This window comes from Onychomys torridus, chromosome 20, assembly GCF_903995425.1.
Source record: "Onychomys torridus chromosome 20, mOncTor1.1, whole genome shotgun sequence".
Taxonomy (NCBI): domain Eukaryota; kingdom Metazoa; phylum Chordata; class Mammalia; order Rodentia; family Cricetidae; genus Onychomys; species Onychomys torridus.
The window spans coordinates 9,414,858-9,430,642 of NC_050462.1; the positions used below are offsets into that span (position 1 = coordinate 9,414,858).

Here is a 15,785-nt window from a genome sequence, read left to right on the forward strand (position 1 = left end):
CATTAACTAAACTTTATGTTAAAGTTGCAGCCATGGAAGAATACTAAATTTAGTGGGTGGAATACTGAAAATGGGATATTTGTATATTTCTGTCTCCTCACATAATATTTAAGATATGCTAATATAGACCACCCCTGATATGATGGTCTTTTTTTTTTTTTCACATTTTTCCTGCTCATGGTCCTCATGGGTAGAAACTAGATCTCTGCTCATTCAGCCTTCAGAACCATTAGACCCCAAGGTCCATCAATGGTTGCTCATCACTGTCTCCCGATTCTCCTTCTTTCCCACCATCCCTACTTGAGTTCAGACTCTGACTTCCCAACTGGCTCTGTCTCCCCTGACTTTCACTTCTCTTCTCCACTGCGCTGTTATCAGTCTGCACGAAGTCTTGGTTCCAGGCCATTGTTTATCATCTTCCTGTAGGAAATGCTTCAAAAGGTTCTCACCACCTACAGACCAACTCCTCCTTTTCCCCATGCCATTCTAAGATCTTAGTGATTCTTCCATGCAGATTCTAAGCTTCAAGTTCAACCATCCATCATGCCCCAGAGTTTGTTAAAAAAAAAAAAAAAAAAGTGTTTCGCTCTGGCCACAATGGACATGTGGTGTTTTGAGTCAAAGATACACTTAATGTCTCTATTGATAAAGTGATGGAATGCAATTCTTCCTTTAAGGTTAAGCTCAAGTGCGCCCTCTCCGGGAGACCTCCAATAGCACGGCCTCCTCTGGTAGCTTCCGCTGCTGCTGAGCAACACAGAATAAACTTTGCCTTTATCTCTCTTTTCCTTCACTGTACTGGGCTTTGTGAAAGAAGGAATGGGGGCCTCATTGTGTTTCTCCTTCCCACATACATGGAGTGGTTTGTGTAGGGAGGGACTTGGTAGGTACTAAATAATGCTGGCTCACTGACATATAATGACAATGAAGACAAAGAGGGCCAGTCAGCCCCTTAGGTCAAAGTAACAACGGTAATGTAGTGGACATTTTTACCTTCCCATTAGGAGCAAGGATGCCCGTGCCAGCATTATAAGGATGGTTTTAGTGCAGTTGCACCAAGGCTAACCCAAACATTTAGTGATCAACGAGGAAAATATAAAACTGCCGTTATTTGTAGATGACGTGGGAGAACATATAGAAAAGTCTAAAAAAAATCTATGAACTATAATTGATATTAGTTTTCAGAAGGTTTACTTCATGCAAGGTCAACCTACAAACCAATGATAACTTTATATAGTGGCAACAAAATAGAAACCAAAAGCAGGCCATGTGTGTAGCTCAGTGGTAGAGTTTGTGCTTAAAACTGATGAGGCTGTGGGTTCAATTCTCAGGATAAAGCAAAACAAAACAGAAAAAACTCCATTCTCCAAACAAACACTATAGAAACAGAACAAAATTGTGAAAGCAACATTAGTTGCAATTACAATAAAATTTATCAACTTCTTAGTAATAAAGCTAGCCTATGCAATACAAACCCTTTATACTAAAACTATTGAGAAAAATGTATAAAGACAAATGCAGGGATATATCATATTCATGGATTGGAAAATATATATGTATTGCTCAAATTGTCCTTTTTTTGTCCCCCTGCCCTCCCTGCTCAAATTGTCTTAGGGGTTTAACTAAATAACAGCCAATACCTCAGCAAAAGATGTTGTTTTTAAAATGGAAATTGGGAATGCTAATGTAAAATTAGTTGGAACTAATTTTGAAGAACAAAGTTGAAAATTGTTCATTTGAAGAAAGCCTTAAGGATAGGCAGACAAGCCCTCAGCTACTTGACTTGCAGCAACTTTATCTGACATGTGGTGGTCTGGATATGAGAAGTATCCACAAATCTGTGATTGAACATGTGGTCTCCAGCTGGTGGTACTATGTGGGGGGATTGTGGAACCTTTAGGCCAGTGGTTCTCAACTTTCCTAATGCTGTGACCCTTTAATACATTTCTTCACATTGTGATGACCCCCAACTATAAAGTTATTTTATTGCTACTTCATAGCCATAATTTTTTTACTGTTATGAATCATATTGTAAATACCTTGATATGGAGGATATCTGATATATGACCCCTATGGGGGTCATTACCCACAGGTTGAGAACCACTACGTGCACTGGAGTCTAACTGGAGGAAGTGGGCTATTGGGGGAATGGTTAATGTTTAGAGTGTGGCTCTGTTTCTAGTTTGGATGAGATGTAAGCTGACACAGGCTTCTGCATACATGGAGCTATCTGCCACAGTATCTTCTCTGGCATGATGGTGTCCCTCACACCAGGAACTGACAGAAACCTCTCTGTTACTGAATTGTTCCTTGACAGACATTTTTTTATAGTAATGAAAAAATCAACTAATACAGGATTCATATGTACAATATCACTCATATCTACAAATCACCAAGCAAAGGAACCTCCCCCCGCCCCATCATGGGTCTTGATAGAAATTTAAAAAGAATGTTCAAATGGCCATAAGCATATGGAAGATATTTGGTGTCATTAATTGCCATAACTTTCAGATTAAAACCACAATGAGATGTTACTATATACCAAGTAGAATATTTAAATAAAAGCTTAACAATTTAGTGAGTACATGGTTGTATAGAGTGGCACAACTCTCTTAACCTGCCCTTAGAACAGAGTATACTTGTGTCTAAGAGAGTGGGTGGGTGATGTTCCTAGAAATTGTCACTTATAAAAATTATTAGGTGAGTTTGGACTGTGGACAATTGTTTGCTAGCCACTTGCCTGCATAGATGTGGCTGTTTCATGTATAAGTCCCTGAAAACTCATCTGTAGGCTTGAGATTTAAATACTTTCTATTACTTTATATTGTAATCCAGTAAGTTATAGTATTTAATAACATAATAAATCCAGGAAATAATTAGGAAAAAATCAAAACGAAAACAAGAGGAAGCAGGAAGGATTCCTGTGTCTGTCTGTGATACACCTCATATTGTTTCAAGCTGCAGTGGTACAACAGAAGCTGTAGCATGCCATCCACATAAATGCTTCTTTCCAGGAGCATTATTGTTCATTTCCTTCTTTATGGGGGAAAGTCCATTAAGAGACTCAAAGTTGGTGATTTCTCTTAATGAATTGCCTTTATTAAGCTTTATTATTAATGCCCACATTGATTTCTTTTCCAAGTTATATCATTCGGCCATTCTATAATTGAAACTCCAAAAGCATCAATAGATACTTAGGACAGAAGCAATCTAAGAAACATTAAGCATCAATTCTACTGCTTTTTAATTTTCACATTCTCCCAGCTAGGATGGCTTCCTTTAGAAGTAATTCATCTCGTCCAGCTCCCCTCCTATTTCATCCCTCGGCTGCAGAGCTTAAACAGATTTTCCAAAGAAGAGAGTGACTATACATAAAGCATCTGACAAGGCATCATCGTTATTATTATTTCTTCCCCAGATCCATACTGAGACTAATTTGACTTGGATTCTAAAGAAATCGGATTCCTTAACTAAGTGTAGCCCGGGTTAAGCATTCCTCACTTCCTGCCACATTCCTCCCACAATAGAAATGGCTGCCCCTACTTCCCATGATTCATGCTTCGGCAACTGTGACAGTTCCTGAACTTACACTTCCTGTCTCTGGCTCTTCCCCATTAGCCTATGCACCCTTGAAAGCTGAGCCCTGTGTCATACTCCCTTTCTCTGTCTCTGATGCCAAATGTAGTTGTTTCTTTGGCATTGAGTAAAGCTTAACAGATGTCAGCTGGATGTGTGAGTCAATCGCTTTGAGTAATGACTCTTTCTGTTTTTTGATGCACTGAATTTCTCAACATTTTTTTTCTTGGCTATTTAGTTCCATAATAAGGCAGTGTAGGGAGGTAGGACATAGTAGAAGGTTTTGGGGTTATAGGGTAGAGTCTTCATGAATGTCCTGAATGGATTAATGTGTGTGTGTGTGTGTGTGTGTGTGTGTGTGTGTGTGTGTGTGTGTGTGTTAAAGAAAGAGAGCAGGAGGAAGAGAGGGAGGGAGGGAGGGAGGGAGAGAGGTTGAAAGAGAGAGAGAGAGAGAGAGAGAGAGAGAGAGAGAGAGAGAGAGAGAGAGAGAGATTGAGATTGAACCCAGAACTTAGAACATGCTAAGAAGTCTCTCTACTCATAAGCTACAACTTGAGCCTCTTCTCATGGTTCAAGGAGTAAGATAGAATATCATGAAGGATTTGAAATGACCATTGTCTGAACTTTGTTCATTTGTTGTACTGGGGAATCTCACTCAGGGCTTTGTTCATACTAAATAAGCACTTTACCACTGAGCTATAACTCCAAATCTGGCTTTGAATATCTTATGATTTTGTTTCCATTTCACATGTTGCTTGGAATGCCCTCACATCAGAATCCCTTCACATAAATGGCTAGATGATAATGGATGTGCATTTAATTGAGTGTAGCTGGAGAGCAAAGGCTTGCATTTTTAATTAAGAGGTAAAACAGATTTCCATACTCATTTCCAGGTATTCATCGAAGAGTCCATAGGCATTCATTGGCTGAAGATTGTAATCCTTTTCCCATTGTGGGAAATTTATTTTCCTTTCAGTCCCATGTTCTTGTCGAACTTTTCTTCTAGTCCACCAATTCTGAATTAACCTGGGTGACAAAATTAGTTTCTTATAAAAATATGCACGATTGTTCATAAGACTTAAGTAATGAGAAAGAATAGAGTTATCATTTGGAACTAGTCAAAACCCATCTTCACTCAGGCAGGAAGCTATGTCTGGAACTGGAAAGAATTCTGCATACCTGAAGCACTTCTGTTTGCAAATAGACAGAATGGGTGACCAACTTATTTAATTGTCCATGAAATGATCCCATGTTTAGAAATAGTTGGATAGAAGGCTGAAAGCACCTTGACTTGGGTCCAAGGCAACACTGGATGTTCAATGGTTAGAAGGTCTAGCTTACATGGCTTAAGTTGGAGTCCATACCCATTAGTGGTCCTGTCATAGGAGTTATTATGATCATCATATTCTGACTTCAGGGACCTAGAAAATCTGAAATCACAATCATCTCCCTCTCCTGGCATTCAGGTTCCTATAATTCCTTACAAGAAGGCTCAGGTGCTTTAGATTCAAGCTTGACATGGTCTCTGACTCCTGTGGGATGCATCTCACTCTGAGACTCGAAGCTGAGCTGTTTGCCCTCAGCAGCATGCAGGAGTACATTGTATAATATGGAAAGAGATAGAGGAAATGCCACAGAGGAGGCAGATCTATGGGCTGGAGCATTCCAGAAAGAAAGTGACAAGGTTTTAGTATTTCCAAGAATGGAAATACTAAAACAAAAGTACTTCAAGTAAGGACAAAAGAGGATTGGCTACCAGCCACACCCTGCGCACCTCACAGCTCTGCTGCAAATCCAGAGTCACCCTTGACACTTCAGTTAGATTCGATTAAACATTCCAGAAAGGGAAACATCATACATCTGTTTTTTGTGTTTATTTTTAAAAGTCTTTTTCTTTCTTCTTTTTTTTCCTGAGTTGAGGACCGAACCCAGAGCCTTGTGCTTGCTAGGCAAGCGCTCTACCACTGAGTAAATCCCCAACCCCTTATTTTTAAAAGTCTTATAGAAAACATTAGATTCTTGGAGCAAGATTTTAAAACTTGAATCTAAGAATAGAAAATCATTGGCCTTGCCTCTGACAGGGCCCTATGAAAAGACCTTCCTCATTCAGCAAGTCCCATGCTCCTGTTCTAACTGAGTGGTCTTCCCAGAGTCCTGGAGAGCTGTGTCTCTCCAGAGTTACTGAGCTGACATGGAAACCACCTGGTGTGGAATCCTGTCAGACACAGAAAGGCGGCTGATCTGTGTCTTCAAAGGCAAGCTAAGCAGGAGCTGTCAGAGCAAAGTTCAAGGTTATCTTTACAGAAATGACACAAAGTCCTGGTTACTGTCATCAACCAGAAAATCTTACCACTGGGTGACAATATTTTTACTGGTGAAAATATGTACTTTTACATCTCTGACATTTTCTTCTTTTCCAAGTTCCTTTTATGTATAGTCTGAATTTACAGTGCTTTTCTTTCTTTGTTTTAAATTAACATTCTCATTTACCATGGGAATAGGGGAATAAAGATCTTGTGAATAGATAAATAGCTAAGGACCTACAATACTGGAACCCAAAGAGTCAAAGACATCATTGGAGCATGCTACACTCACACAGTCAGTGTATGCACATGCACAGAGGCCTCACACAGAATGCTAAGTCAGTTTTCTGTAAGGGTGACCATTGATAGGTCAACCATGCTCCCACCCCAAGAGCATTTGGGTAGCATGATAGACTTAAAAGAAGAAGAAGAAAAAGGAGGACACATGAATTTGTTTGGATGAGTAGGGAGGTGGGGATGAATCTGGGAGGAGTTGGGAGATGAGAGTGAAATCATTAAAATGTATTATATGAATTTCTCAAAACACTGATAAAATAAAAAAAGAATGTTTACTTTAATTTGTATGAGTTAGGCTAAACCTAAAAGAACCAATGTTTATTATTTTTAATTAAAAATATATTGCTGTTTGTGTACGTGTATGTGATGTGTGTGGACTGTGTGCCATGGCATACATGCAGAGGCCAGATGGCAACTTTGGGTCAGTTCCAAGAACATCCAATTCATGTTGTCAGGCTTGGGTGGCAAAATCCTTTACCTACCGGGCCATCTCACTGGTCCCCAATGTTTACTGTTTTTATGAAATTTGAATCTGCATGTGACATACCAGGTTAACTGTCGAGTCATAATTCTTACACTCAGAAATGCTAACCATGAGCCACACTGCCTCTCTGCGAGATAGCTAAGGTACTTACGGGTAGCCAAGTTCCATGAAATTATTCCAAGTCTGCTTTAGCACCATTATAATACCCATTTGCATACAGAGATCAATAAGGCATCCACTGGGGTGGCACTGTGAGGCAAGCAAGCAGAGATACAGCAGTCAACAAAGAGAAGAGTAATAGTTTTCTACTCTGCACAAAGTTGCCTGAAGGTTGTTTAATGGGAGTCTGTTGAAAACAAGAAAAAAGGGGAGAATACTGACCTCTTCTAGCCTCCACCTGTTTATCAGTCTCAAGTAGGCACCTGGGTGTCCTGTAAATCTTCAACACAGAAGCAAGCTGTTAGCATTCTGTAGGTTTAGGCTTTCGGTGAACATTACATTCAAGTTGACATATCCTCTAAAGTAAATGATGGGAGCCCTTAAGGATCAAGACTGCAGAAATGAGGAAACCCTCCAGAGCTGTCATTACTTGAACTTCTGGAATTCTCCAGAGCATTTCTTTCCTGGCCTTCCTGCTCAGCTGCTGATGGGAGGGCCCCATTCCTGCTGTTTCCTGTGGTTTTGAGCATTCCTGTTCAATAGAGAGTACTCCAGCCTGTGTGAGCAGAAGCTATGTTCCTGCATTTACCCACATTTGATCTTCTGAATACCAGCAGTGTGGGTTTTGTTATTGTTATAGTATTTGACTAGAGTTTCATGTTGCTGAAATAGCTAAACAACAAAAGAGAGGCCACTGCATCCATCCTGCCAAACGGGACTTAGGACCTCAGATAGGATGGGTAGGAATCATGCATAAATATAGAACAGGGAATCCCTCCAAAGTCTTTATCCCTGCCTGGTTTCAAGTTCCCTAGAAAGCCCTGGCTTCTCATTTCTACTCTCTTCCCTGTTGGAATATTCTTCTGTGAAGCCAGGGACTTTGGCCATACCACAGCTTGCATCTCTCTATGTCACCTGCTAACTTAGGTGTGACATCCACAGGCTTGGTTGAGGTGAGATGGAAGTCACAAGCTTTTCAACCCATTGTTTGCAGGCATAAACTATTTCCCGCTACTTATCTGTACAACAAAAGAGGTCCAGGCACTTTTGAGTAGAAAATGAAGTGGTTTCCCATGGAAATGAAGCGGTTTTGCAGTTTGGGAAAGGAAAGGAGGTGGCTGATCTTCTCTTTCTTTTCTTTAAAAATTTTTTTAATGTTTTTATTTATTTTTTAAAGTCCCTTTTTCATTTTACATGCCAATCCCAGTTTCCCTATCCACTCCTCAGAGAGAGTAAAGCCTCCCTCGTGGAGTCAAAAGTCTGGCATACTAAGTTGAAGACAGGACCAAGCCCCTGCTCCCTGTGTCAAGGCTGACTTGATCTTCTCTTTCTACCTTTTCTTTGTATTGGGAGAGCTCTGGCCATCAGGCTCTGAGTGATCCACTCCTACCAGGGCTGGGAGCTCACAGAGAGGTGCTTCTTACCTTCCGAGGAAGAATGCAATGTAAAACGTGGAGCTGTTCAGATTGACAAACTGAAAAAGAAACATTTTCAGGGTAAAGCTGTTCTCCCACTCGGACTCTGTGCGAGGCTGTTCTGTGGACAAAAGGGAGCCAGGTTTGAGAGGCTAAACACGACCCCCTCTCCCTCCTCCATCTCTCCCTTCCCCCACACAGCCAGAGGGTCATCAGGAGGCACAGGAGCTTCCAGTTTGCTGACAGTTGACCTGCTGTGCAGCAGACCATGCAGGAGATAGACCTCCAGCTAACAGACCAGCTCAAACAACAGTATGGTCTCAAGTGGCTACAGGCACTTGTGAAGGAACTGAGCACCCAGGCGGTTCTGCCAATTGAGAAGGGCACGCATTGCATCAGAACCCCATCAAGCACCTAATGATTCTTTGTCTCAGCTGCTATATCTCATGTCATGTGAGGGAACTGCAAATCCCAGGACACCGGGCATGTTTGTCTCCTAGGCTTTTAACTCATCTAATATTTCTATCATCCTCACAGATAAAAACCAAAGGATGGCCTCCTTTTTAGAGCTTTCCCCATATATTACCATCCATGGAACATATCTGTGACTTCAGTCAGGGGCCAACCTGAAGCTCATTATATTTTGACTTCCATAACACAAATACCCTTTGGACACTATGGTGTGAACCAAACTATGGAGCTGATTGCCCCTGAGGTCAAGGCTCCAACTTGACATCTCATGTCTGATCCACTTATCTTTCCTGAGGAACTGACTCCCAAGCTCAAGCAAGGTCAAAGAAAATGTAAGGCAATAACATTTTCTCTGTTTCTACATCCCCCAAGCTTCTAACTGCACCTTTAACATTTCTTCCCATCAATTCCTTTTCCATGACTTAAACTCAGAATGCTTCCTGGGAGTATAGCTGAGAAGGGAAGAGGGGAGAAGGCACCTCAGACCCAAAATGATGGAAATGTCAGCATTAAAACAAGGCTGTGTTGCTGTGGAAGGAAGAAACACCAGACACTTCTCAATGGGTTGAATTTCACGTCTGCAAACTGGGTTCCCAGTTATATGCGAAAGTTTTATCGGCTGTCAGCTGGCTGGATTCTCATTTATCTCCATGGTGGCCATCTTTGATGCAGTTTCTCTGGGACACAGCCTGACAATGGCCAATTCCCTCTACCATGGTTAATCTCTTTCCTTTTTGGTAAAGGCACAGTGGTGATGGAAAATGGCAATGACATTAAAGAAGATAGATACAGTAAAGTGGCTATCTCTGGACAGGACATCTTAAATCAATAAATGGACTAGAACTAGAATATATGGCTATTCTAAAAAAAAAAAAAAAAACTACTTTGGAATGTCTCCCCTTTGGACAAGCTATATACAGGAGTATATTAAAGCAAGCTACCTGTGGGAGCATGTGATTTTCTCATTGGCTGTAGAACAGCAAATATCTCATTATAAAACTGAAGCAATTTCTATTTCTTAAAAAAATATAGTAATGTACACCTTATACAGATTGTTCTGGTATGTTCTGAGGCCAGAGAAGTGTTCTTAGAAACCATTTGTTTATATGAATGTATTTCCACAAATGTTGATTATCATTGCCCTGACTACATTTCTGATCTAAAAGGTTACTACTCTTTGAAATTACTGACTTTGAAAACTTGACACTTTTACTGTTTTTTAATGTTGTCCTAGCATGTCTCAAACTCTTGAGCTAAAATCATTGGTCTGCTCCAGCCTCCTGAACTGCTGGGATCAGTGAGTATGCCACTGTGCTTTGCAGAATCCATCTATAATTCTAAAATGGAGGTAACAGCTAGTGAACACTTTTGAAATGATCCTGGATACTTCCTACATACGTACTTTTGCGGTGCTATTTTCTGTGTGTACATAAGGAAAAATAACTACTTTTAACTTCGTTTGTTTATAGTACATAGGGGATATGACAGGTTTGAAAAGTACAGATTGAAAAGATCTTATTACTAGACATATTTAAATTGTCCTGCTGAAGGGAAAGAATGAAGTGTTGCATACAATCTTCAGTAAAGGGGGTATTTCTTTTTTAAAGTGTAGTGTTTTTTATTAACTCTGAGAATTTAATATATGATTTAATATATTTTGATCACACTCATGTCCACTTTCTCTCCTTAACTCCTCCCAGAACTACCTTCCATACCGTCCCAACTTCATGTTCTCTTTGGTTAAAAATAACCAAGTCCAATTCGTGTTGCCCATAAACTCATGAGTGTGGCGCCACCAAGTGGATAGTGGTTGGCCTACCAGGGGCCACAGTGGGGCTGCTCATTTCCAGCCTCTGAGAAAGGAAGCTTTACTCTAGACCCGACTGCACTACACAGCAGGAGGCTTGTACTCACCTAGATTGGTCAGAAGGAGCGCGACTTTTTCATAGAGCTGTAAAATAAATTCCACACCTTTAACAAATGAACTCTAGCTGTTTCAAAGCCTATAATTGTAAAGAAGACAGGCAATCAAGTCATGAGTGAAACTTTTTCACTCTGTGTTTCAGACAGTGGAAACATTGTGAGCAACTGCACACTTTTGGGGATAATGGGAAATGTGTAAGGTCTTCTTTCTGACTTTAAACATCTTACTTCCTGTTTGGGGGTTGGTAATTCTGTAGCAATGAGACTAGCTGCCACTAATTACCAGTTTCCTAAGTGAGGCTGGACAGTCATCACATGCCTGGGTGTCAACAACTGAAGGCAAAAATCCCGCATTGGCTTCTCAGGTAAGGGCCTGTCATTTTACTGTGGAGTGCTGTAGATTCTACATTATATTACTCAAAAATGCCAGAGTGAATGAACATTGTGGGAGACTCCCAGAGCGTGTGGTCCTGCCTCTCCATCAGTGCACAGGATGCACCCCTGACTCACCCAGCTATCTGAGTGACAGAAGGTCCTCAGAGGGAATGGAGGGTGTGTGTGTGTGTGTGTGTGTGTGTGTGTGTGTGTGTACACGTGTGTGTGCACATACAGAAGCACAAGGTTGTTCAAGAAAATATAGCTATCAGATATTTTCCAGAGAGGAAATAAATTGAGAGAATAAAAACTCCTTTCTCTGAAAAAAATGACAACTGAAAATTACATTAATGGGCTGAACAATATGAAAACTAAGATCACAGGGTGAAGTATTTAACACACATTGCTTACAATTCCCCAGGCTGAGTGCCAGCATTCTCTTTGGGAAGGCGTGAGGCTTGACTATATTGCTTCCCGTCTCCTTCAGACCACAGCTCCCTTATGTACAGGTGGGATGGGTTCAGACTAATTGACATTAAAATCTTTCCTAATTTCTGAATTCTCTTCCCCAAGATTCTTGCTTACCGTGGAGCCAAACACTTAGATTGTGTGACTCCAAACATTCAGCCATGGCCACTTGCTCTATTAAGGCATATATATGATTTTTCTACACAAAGATGTATTTACTAAAGCCATAAAATTTGCTTTTGCATAGAGAAATCCCAGGCTCATGGAGTCCAATGTTAAAAGAGCTTGGTATAATTACAGCTAGAAAATAGGTAGTGAAGATTCGTCATATTTCTTTTGACCATGAAAACCGAATCTCTGTAAACAAGAGATTGGAATAGATGCCTTGGTAAAACTCACTTTAGCATTACAGAACATGCTATCATTAAAACTGTTTAATCACATAATTATCAAAGAATATTACATGAGTCTGGCAAAATACTTCCCTGAAAAGTATCATTTTGGTTCTCAGTTTATTCTTTATCTTTTCCACATAACACACCCTTGTTAACTTGTGACACTTATCTCAAAGGTCTCTGGTCCAGTCACCTGAGTACGAACACTGGAAAAACTGACATTTAAAAAATAACACAGACATGATTTGTACTAACTTTTGGGAAAGTACAGTATAGAGAAGGATCCATGGCATCAATGAATACATGGGGGAGGAGGGAAGGAGAGAGGGATGAAGGGAATGAAGGAGAGAGAGAGAAGGGGAAAGCAGGAGACCTTGGCTATATATCAGGAAAAGGTATTGATAGAGAGGGGCTCATTGTAAGTAAGGGGCCCTTAGGTGAGTGTTTATATAAAACAGCTCATTTCTTATCAGTCCAATAAGATATTGAAAAGATGAACTGTTTATTCTGATGAGGTCAGCAGAAAAAATTAGTTTCCAAACTTAATGAAACAAATTATTTCCCCTCTTTAATTCAACCTTTATCATTGTATAATGGTATTCCTTATCTTTTTTATTACTTGTAATCTAGAGCCCATTTTATTTAATATGGTCATGACTAGTCCTGCTTCCTTTCAGATCCCATTTGGATGACTATCATCTCTTCACTTCTGCCTTATGGGTAAAGCCAATTTCTTTAAGAAACATAGTTTGGTGTCATTATATTAGCTATTCTGTCGTTCTGTCTTTTAATTGGAGATCTTAATCCATTAACATGTAAGGTAATTACCCCTAGGTTAGATCTGGCTTTAGGCATTTTATATCTTTTTTACAATTGTTATTAGATACTGTAAATTATGGTTGTTAATGTCTGTAGCTGATACAACACTTTAAGGTAATTTTCAAAATAAGACAGCTATAAATACTTCCAATCATATCAGCCTGATCAATGCTTGTGAATTTGTTCTAATGTAAGTAATAGTTTCTGATTTGCTATATTTTTTGTATCAACATTATGTTTTCCACTTTTTACAGCATGGTGAAATACTTGATTCACATCCATATGGATGAATAAAAAGGATAATTATAATCTTTGCTTTTATCTCTTGTTGGTCTACTTAGTGTGCAAGCACAGTTCTGAGATGCCATGTGGTCACTAGTGAGGCAGAACACAGTTGGAACAGTGTGAGAAAGAGAAAAACGATGGGTCCCTTCACTCTTCTTTGAAACTATTTTTTAAGACTCTGAATAAAATGCAGAGCAATAAATGTGACTTAATCAGTCATCCAGAGGCATTGGAGTGTTAGAGTGCAGATAACCTGGTAAATACAAATTCTATTTTTAAGCACACACACAAAAGTAAATATACATCACAAGATCTTGAAAATAAGCACCACATATAAATTTGCTTCTTTAGTTAAGATTAGACAAACTCAGTAAAAAGTCAGAAACAGGGTGTGTTATACAAAATAATTGCACAAATTTTCAAATAAATATAAAAAACAATCTATTCCATGAGGTTTTTATTTTCAGTTACTAAAAAGGGTTAATAATTAACATCTTAATCTTTTTTTTTTTAATTTTGAAAAGCCATACTGGTCAAAAAATTTAAGTAGTCCAAACCAATTTAGATAGCTGTTAAAAATAACTATATTACTGGCTAATAAAAATATCTTAAATTGAGTATTTTCAGAAGTCAATAGAGAATTTAGTTTTTCAATGCTTTTGGCTATGCTAGGTTGTGTTCCAGTCATTAACTGGCCGTCCATTAGGCTGCGATTGTTTCCGAAGGACTTAAATTATTATGTTTTTATATTCTGATGAAAACTCTTCCAAACTACATTACACACTTGGCTACTCTCATAACGGAACTCACAAAGCTTCGGGGCAAATGACAAGTGTGTAAATGTGATGCTGGGAGGGAGAGAGAGCTGGGTGGGGGGGAGGGCAATCGGCCACTGAACAAGAGTCCTGGAGGTGGCTGCTTCCCGAGGTCTCATGTGCCCTTTCTCTTTTCTCTCTCTCCCTTGCTGTGGCCTGTCACCGCCATTCTCACTGGTGTTTTTTACTTAAGAATCTTACGCTATTTTAGTCTGGAAAATCAGAATACCAAAAGTGTTCCCATCGCTCCTAAAATGAAAAATATATCCAGAAGTGATGCCTCTGACTGACACACTTTAGTTTAAGTGTGTGGGTTTCGGTAAGATGAAACTTTGTTAGAAAACATATCAATAGATTCATGGCTTACTTCTCACCTCACAGTAGGTGTTTTGTAATGTCAGCAAGTGGATATTTTGCCTACTCCATACACCTTTCCCATTTCAGTTTACTTCATCTTTTCTTTTTGAAGTAGAGATGACTACATCCTGTTTTCTAGCTGCATGAAATATTTCTCTGACAATGGCCCTGCCCCATACACGGGGGCAAACACAATGTGCATATAGAACCAATGCACACAGTCCTTCCTTTCTTAAGGAGGCATATAAATTAGATTATTATTATTTATTAAAATTAGTGCTGGGGATGGACTCCAGGGCCTTATATAAGTTAAATATCCACTCCACTACTGTGTTACACCCCTAGATTGAAATGATTATTTTTTTTTGAGACAAGGCACTATGTAGCTGACCTCAAACTCACTGTGTAGTTGAGCCTGGTCTTAAACTCCCGATCCTGTCCCTGGCTCCCAAGTACTGGGATTCCAGATGTGTGAAATCACACCCAGTGTGTAAACTTCCAGGGACTGAGTCCAGGGCTTTGTGGACGCTAGGCTAGCACTCTGCCTACTGAGCTACATCTCCGACTAAATTAAAATTTTGATAAACACTGAAATGAAAAGACATTGGTTAAGACTACAGCAAGCATTCGTTCATTACACCCCATGAAGACCCAGAAACTTCCAAAGCTCCACTTTTTGGTTAAGTTACTATGAATCACCTTCCCACACAACATATTTTCCACAATCAACATGGAGACTAGCTGAGCTAGAGGGTATGGGGCATCAAGGAATGCCAAACATCTATTTTCAGTCTCCATAGGATGAAGCATCCATGAAATCATCACACCAAACAATTAGCAATGTTTTTTTTCCCAACCATTTCTGATTATGAAATATCATTTTCTAAAATTGGAAGTCCCTATGATTTAAAAATTCCTAGCAATGAGCAATTTACATTTCGTTAGCTCAGTGATTACTAGTTCACTTAGTAACCCTAGCTAAGGTTGTTTATTATTGGGTGGGTCAAATTCTTTTGGGAATTACATGGGATTATTGGTTATGGTACTCAGATGTTTTTCAGAGCTCTTCCTTTACTAGGTGTGATTTTTTTCACTTTTTAAAATATGCTTTTAATTGAAACAGAATTAAACCACTTCCTCCCTTCCTTTCCCTCCATCCAGGCCCTCCCTGATACCCTATCTTGAACTCCTCCCACGCACCTCCATTCTCAAGTTGATGCATTTATGTGTATGCACAAATACATATAGATCCAACCTGCTGAGTCTGTTTTTGTTCATGACAACCTACAATGTATACCTGTGGGACAGCAGGATTATGGTCTTCTAAAAGTCCTAGTCTTTTGCAAAGATGTTGGCATTTCAGCATGATGAGTCATATAATAAAGACACAATTCAAATGAGCATGGGCAGAACAATAATGAGTTGGACATCTAATTCATGCCTGACACAGTGTTCAGCGCGTACGTATATTATCTCATTTATTTCCTACTATAAACCTCTAAGGTCAGTATTTTGATGTACATTTGACCTCAAAGCCTAACCTTGCCAGGTGTTATTTTTGTTGTTGTTGTACAAATGACAATAATTTACCAAATGCCTGCTATGTGCCATGTGCTTCTCCAGATCCTAGGGGATAAGAACAG

The 15,785-nt window shown here is 39.6% G+C and overlaps 1 protein-coding gene across 4 annotated transcripts in view; it reads right to left on the bottom strand.

The window, feature by feature from the left end:
- Positions 1–15,785, bottom strand: part of Ano4 (anoctamin 4) — a 300,336-nt gene that overhangs the window by 21,613 nt on the left and 262,938 nt on the right. For all 4 annotated transcript variants that reach the window (XM_036169504.1, XM_036169505.1, XM_036169502.1 and 1 more), the window contains 5 exons: positions 10,620–10,656; positions 8,244–8,355; positions 7,042–7,099; positions 6,812–6,909; positions 4,460–4,602 (listed from right to left, as the gene is read on the bottom strand). In XM_036169504.1, coding sequence (XP_036025397.1) covers positions 4,460–4,602; positions 6,812–6,909; positions 7,042–7,099; positions 8,244–8,355; positions 10,620–10,656 — 448 coding nt within the window. The remainder of the gene's footprint in view (positions 1–4,459; positions 4,603–6,811; positions 6,910–7,041; positions 7,100–8,243; positions 8,356–10,619; positions 10,657–15,785) is intronic.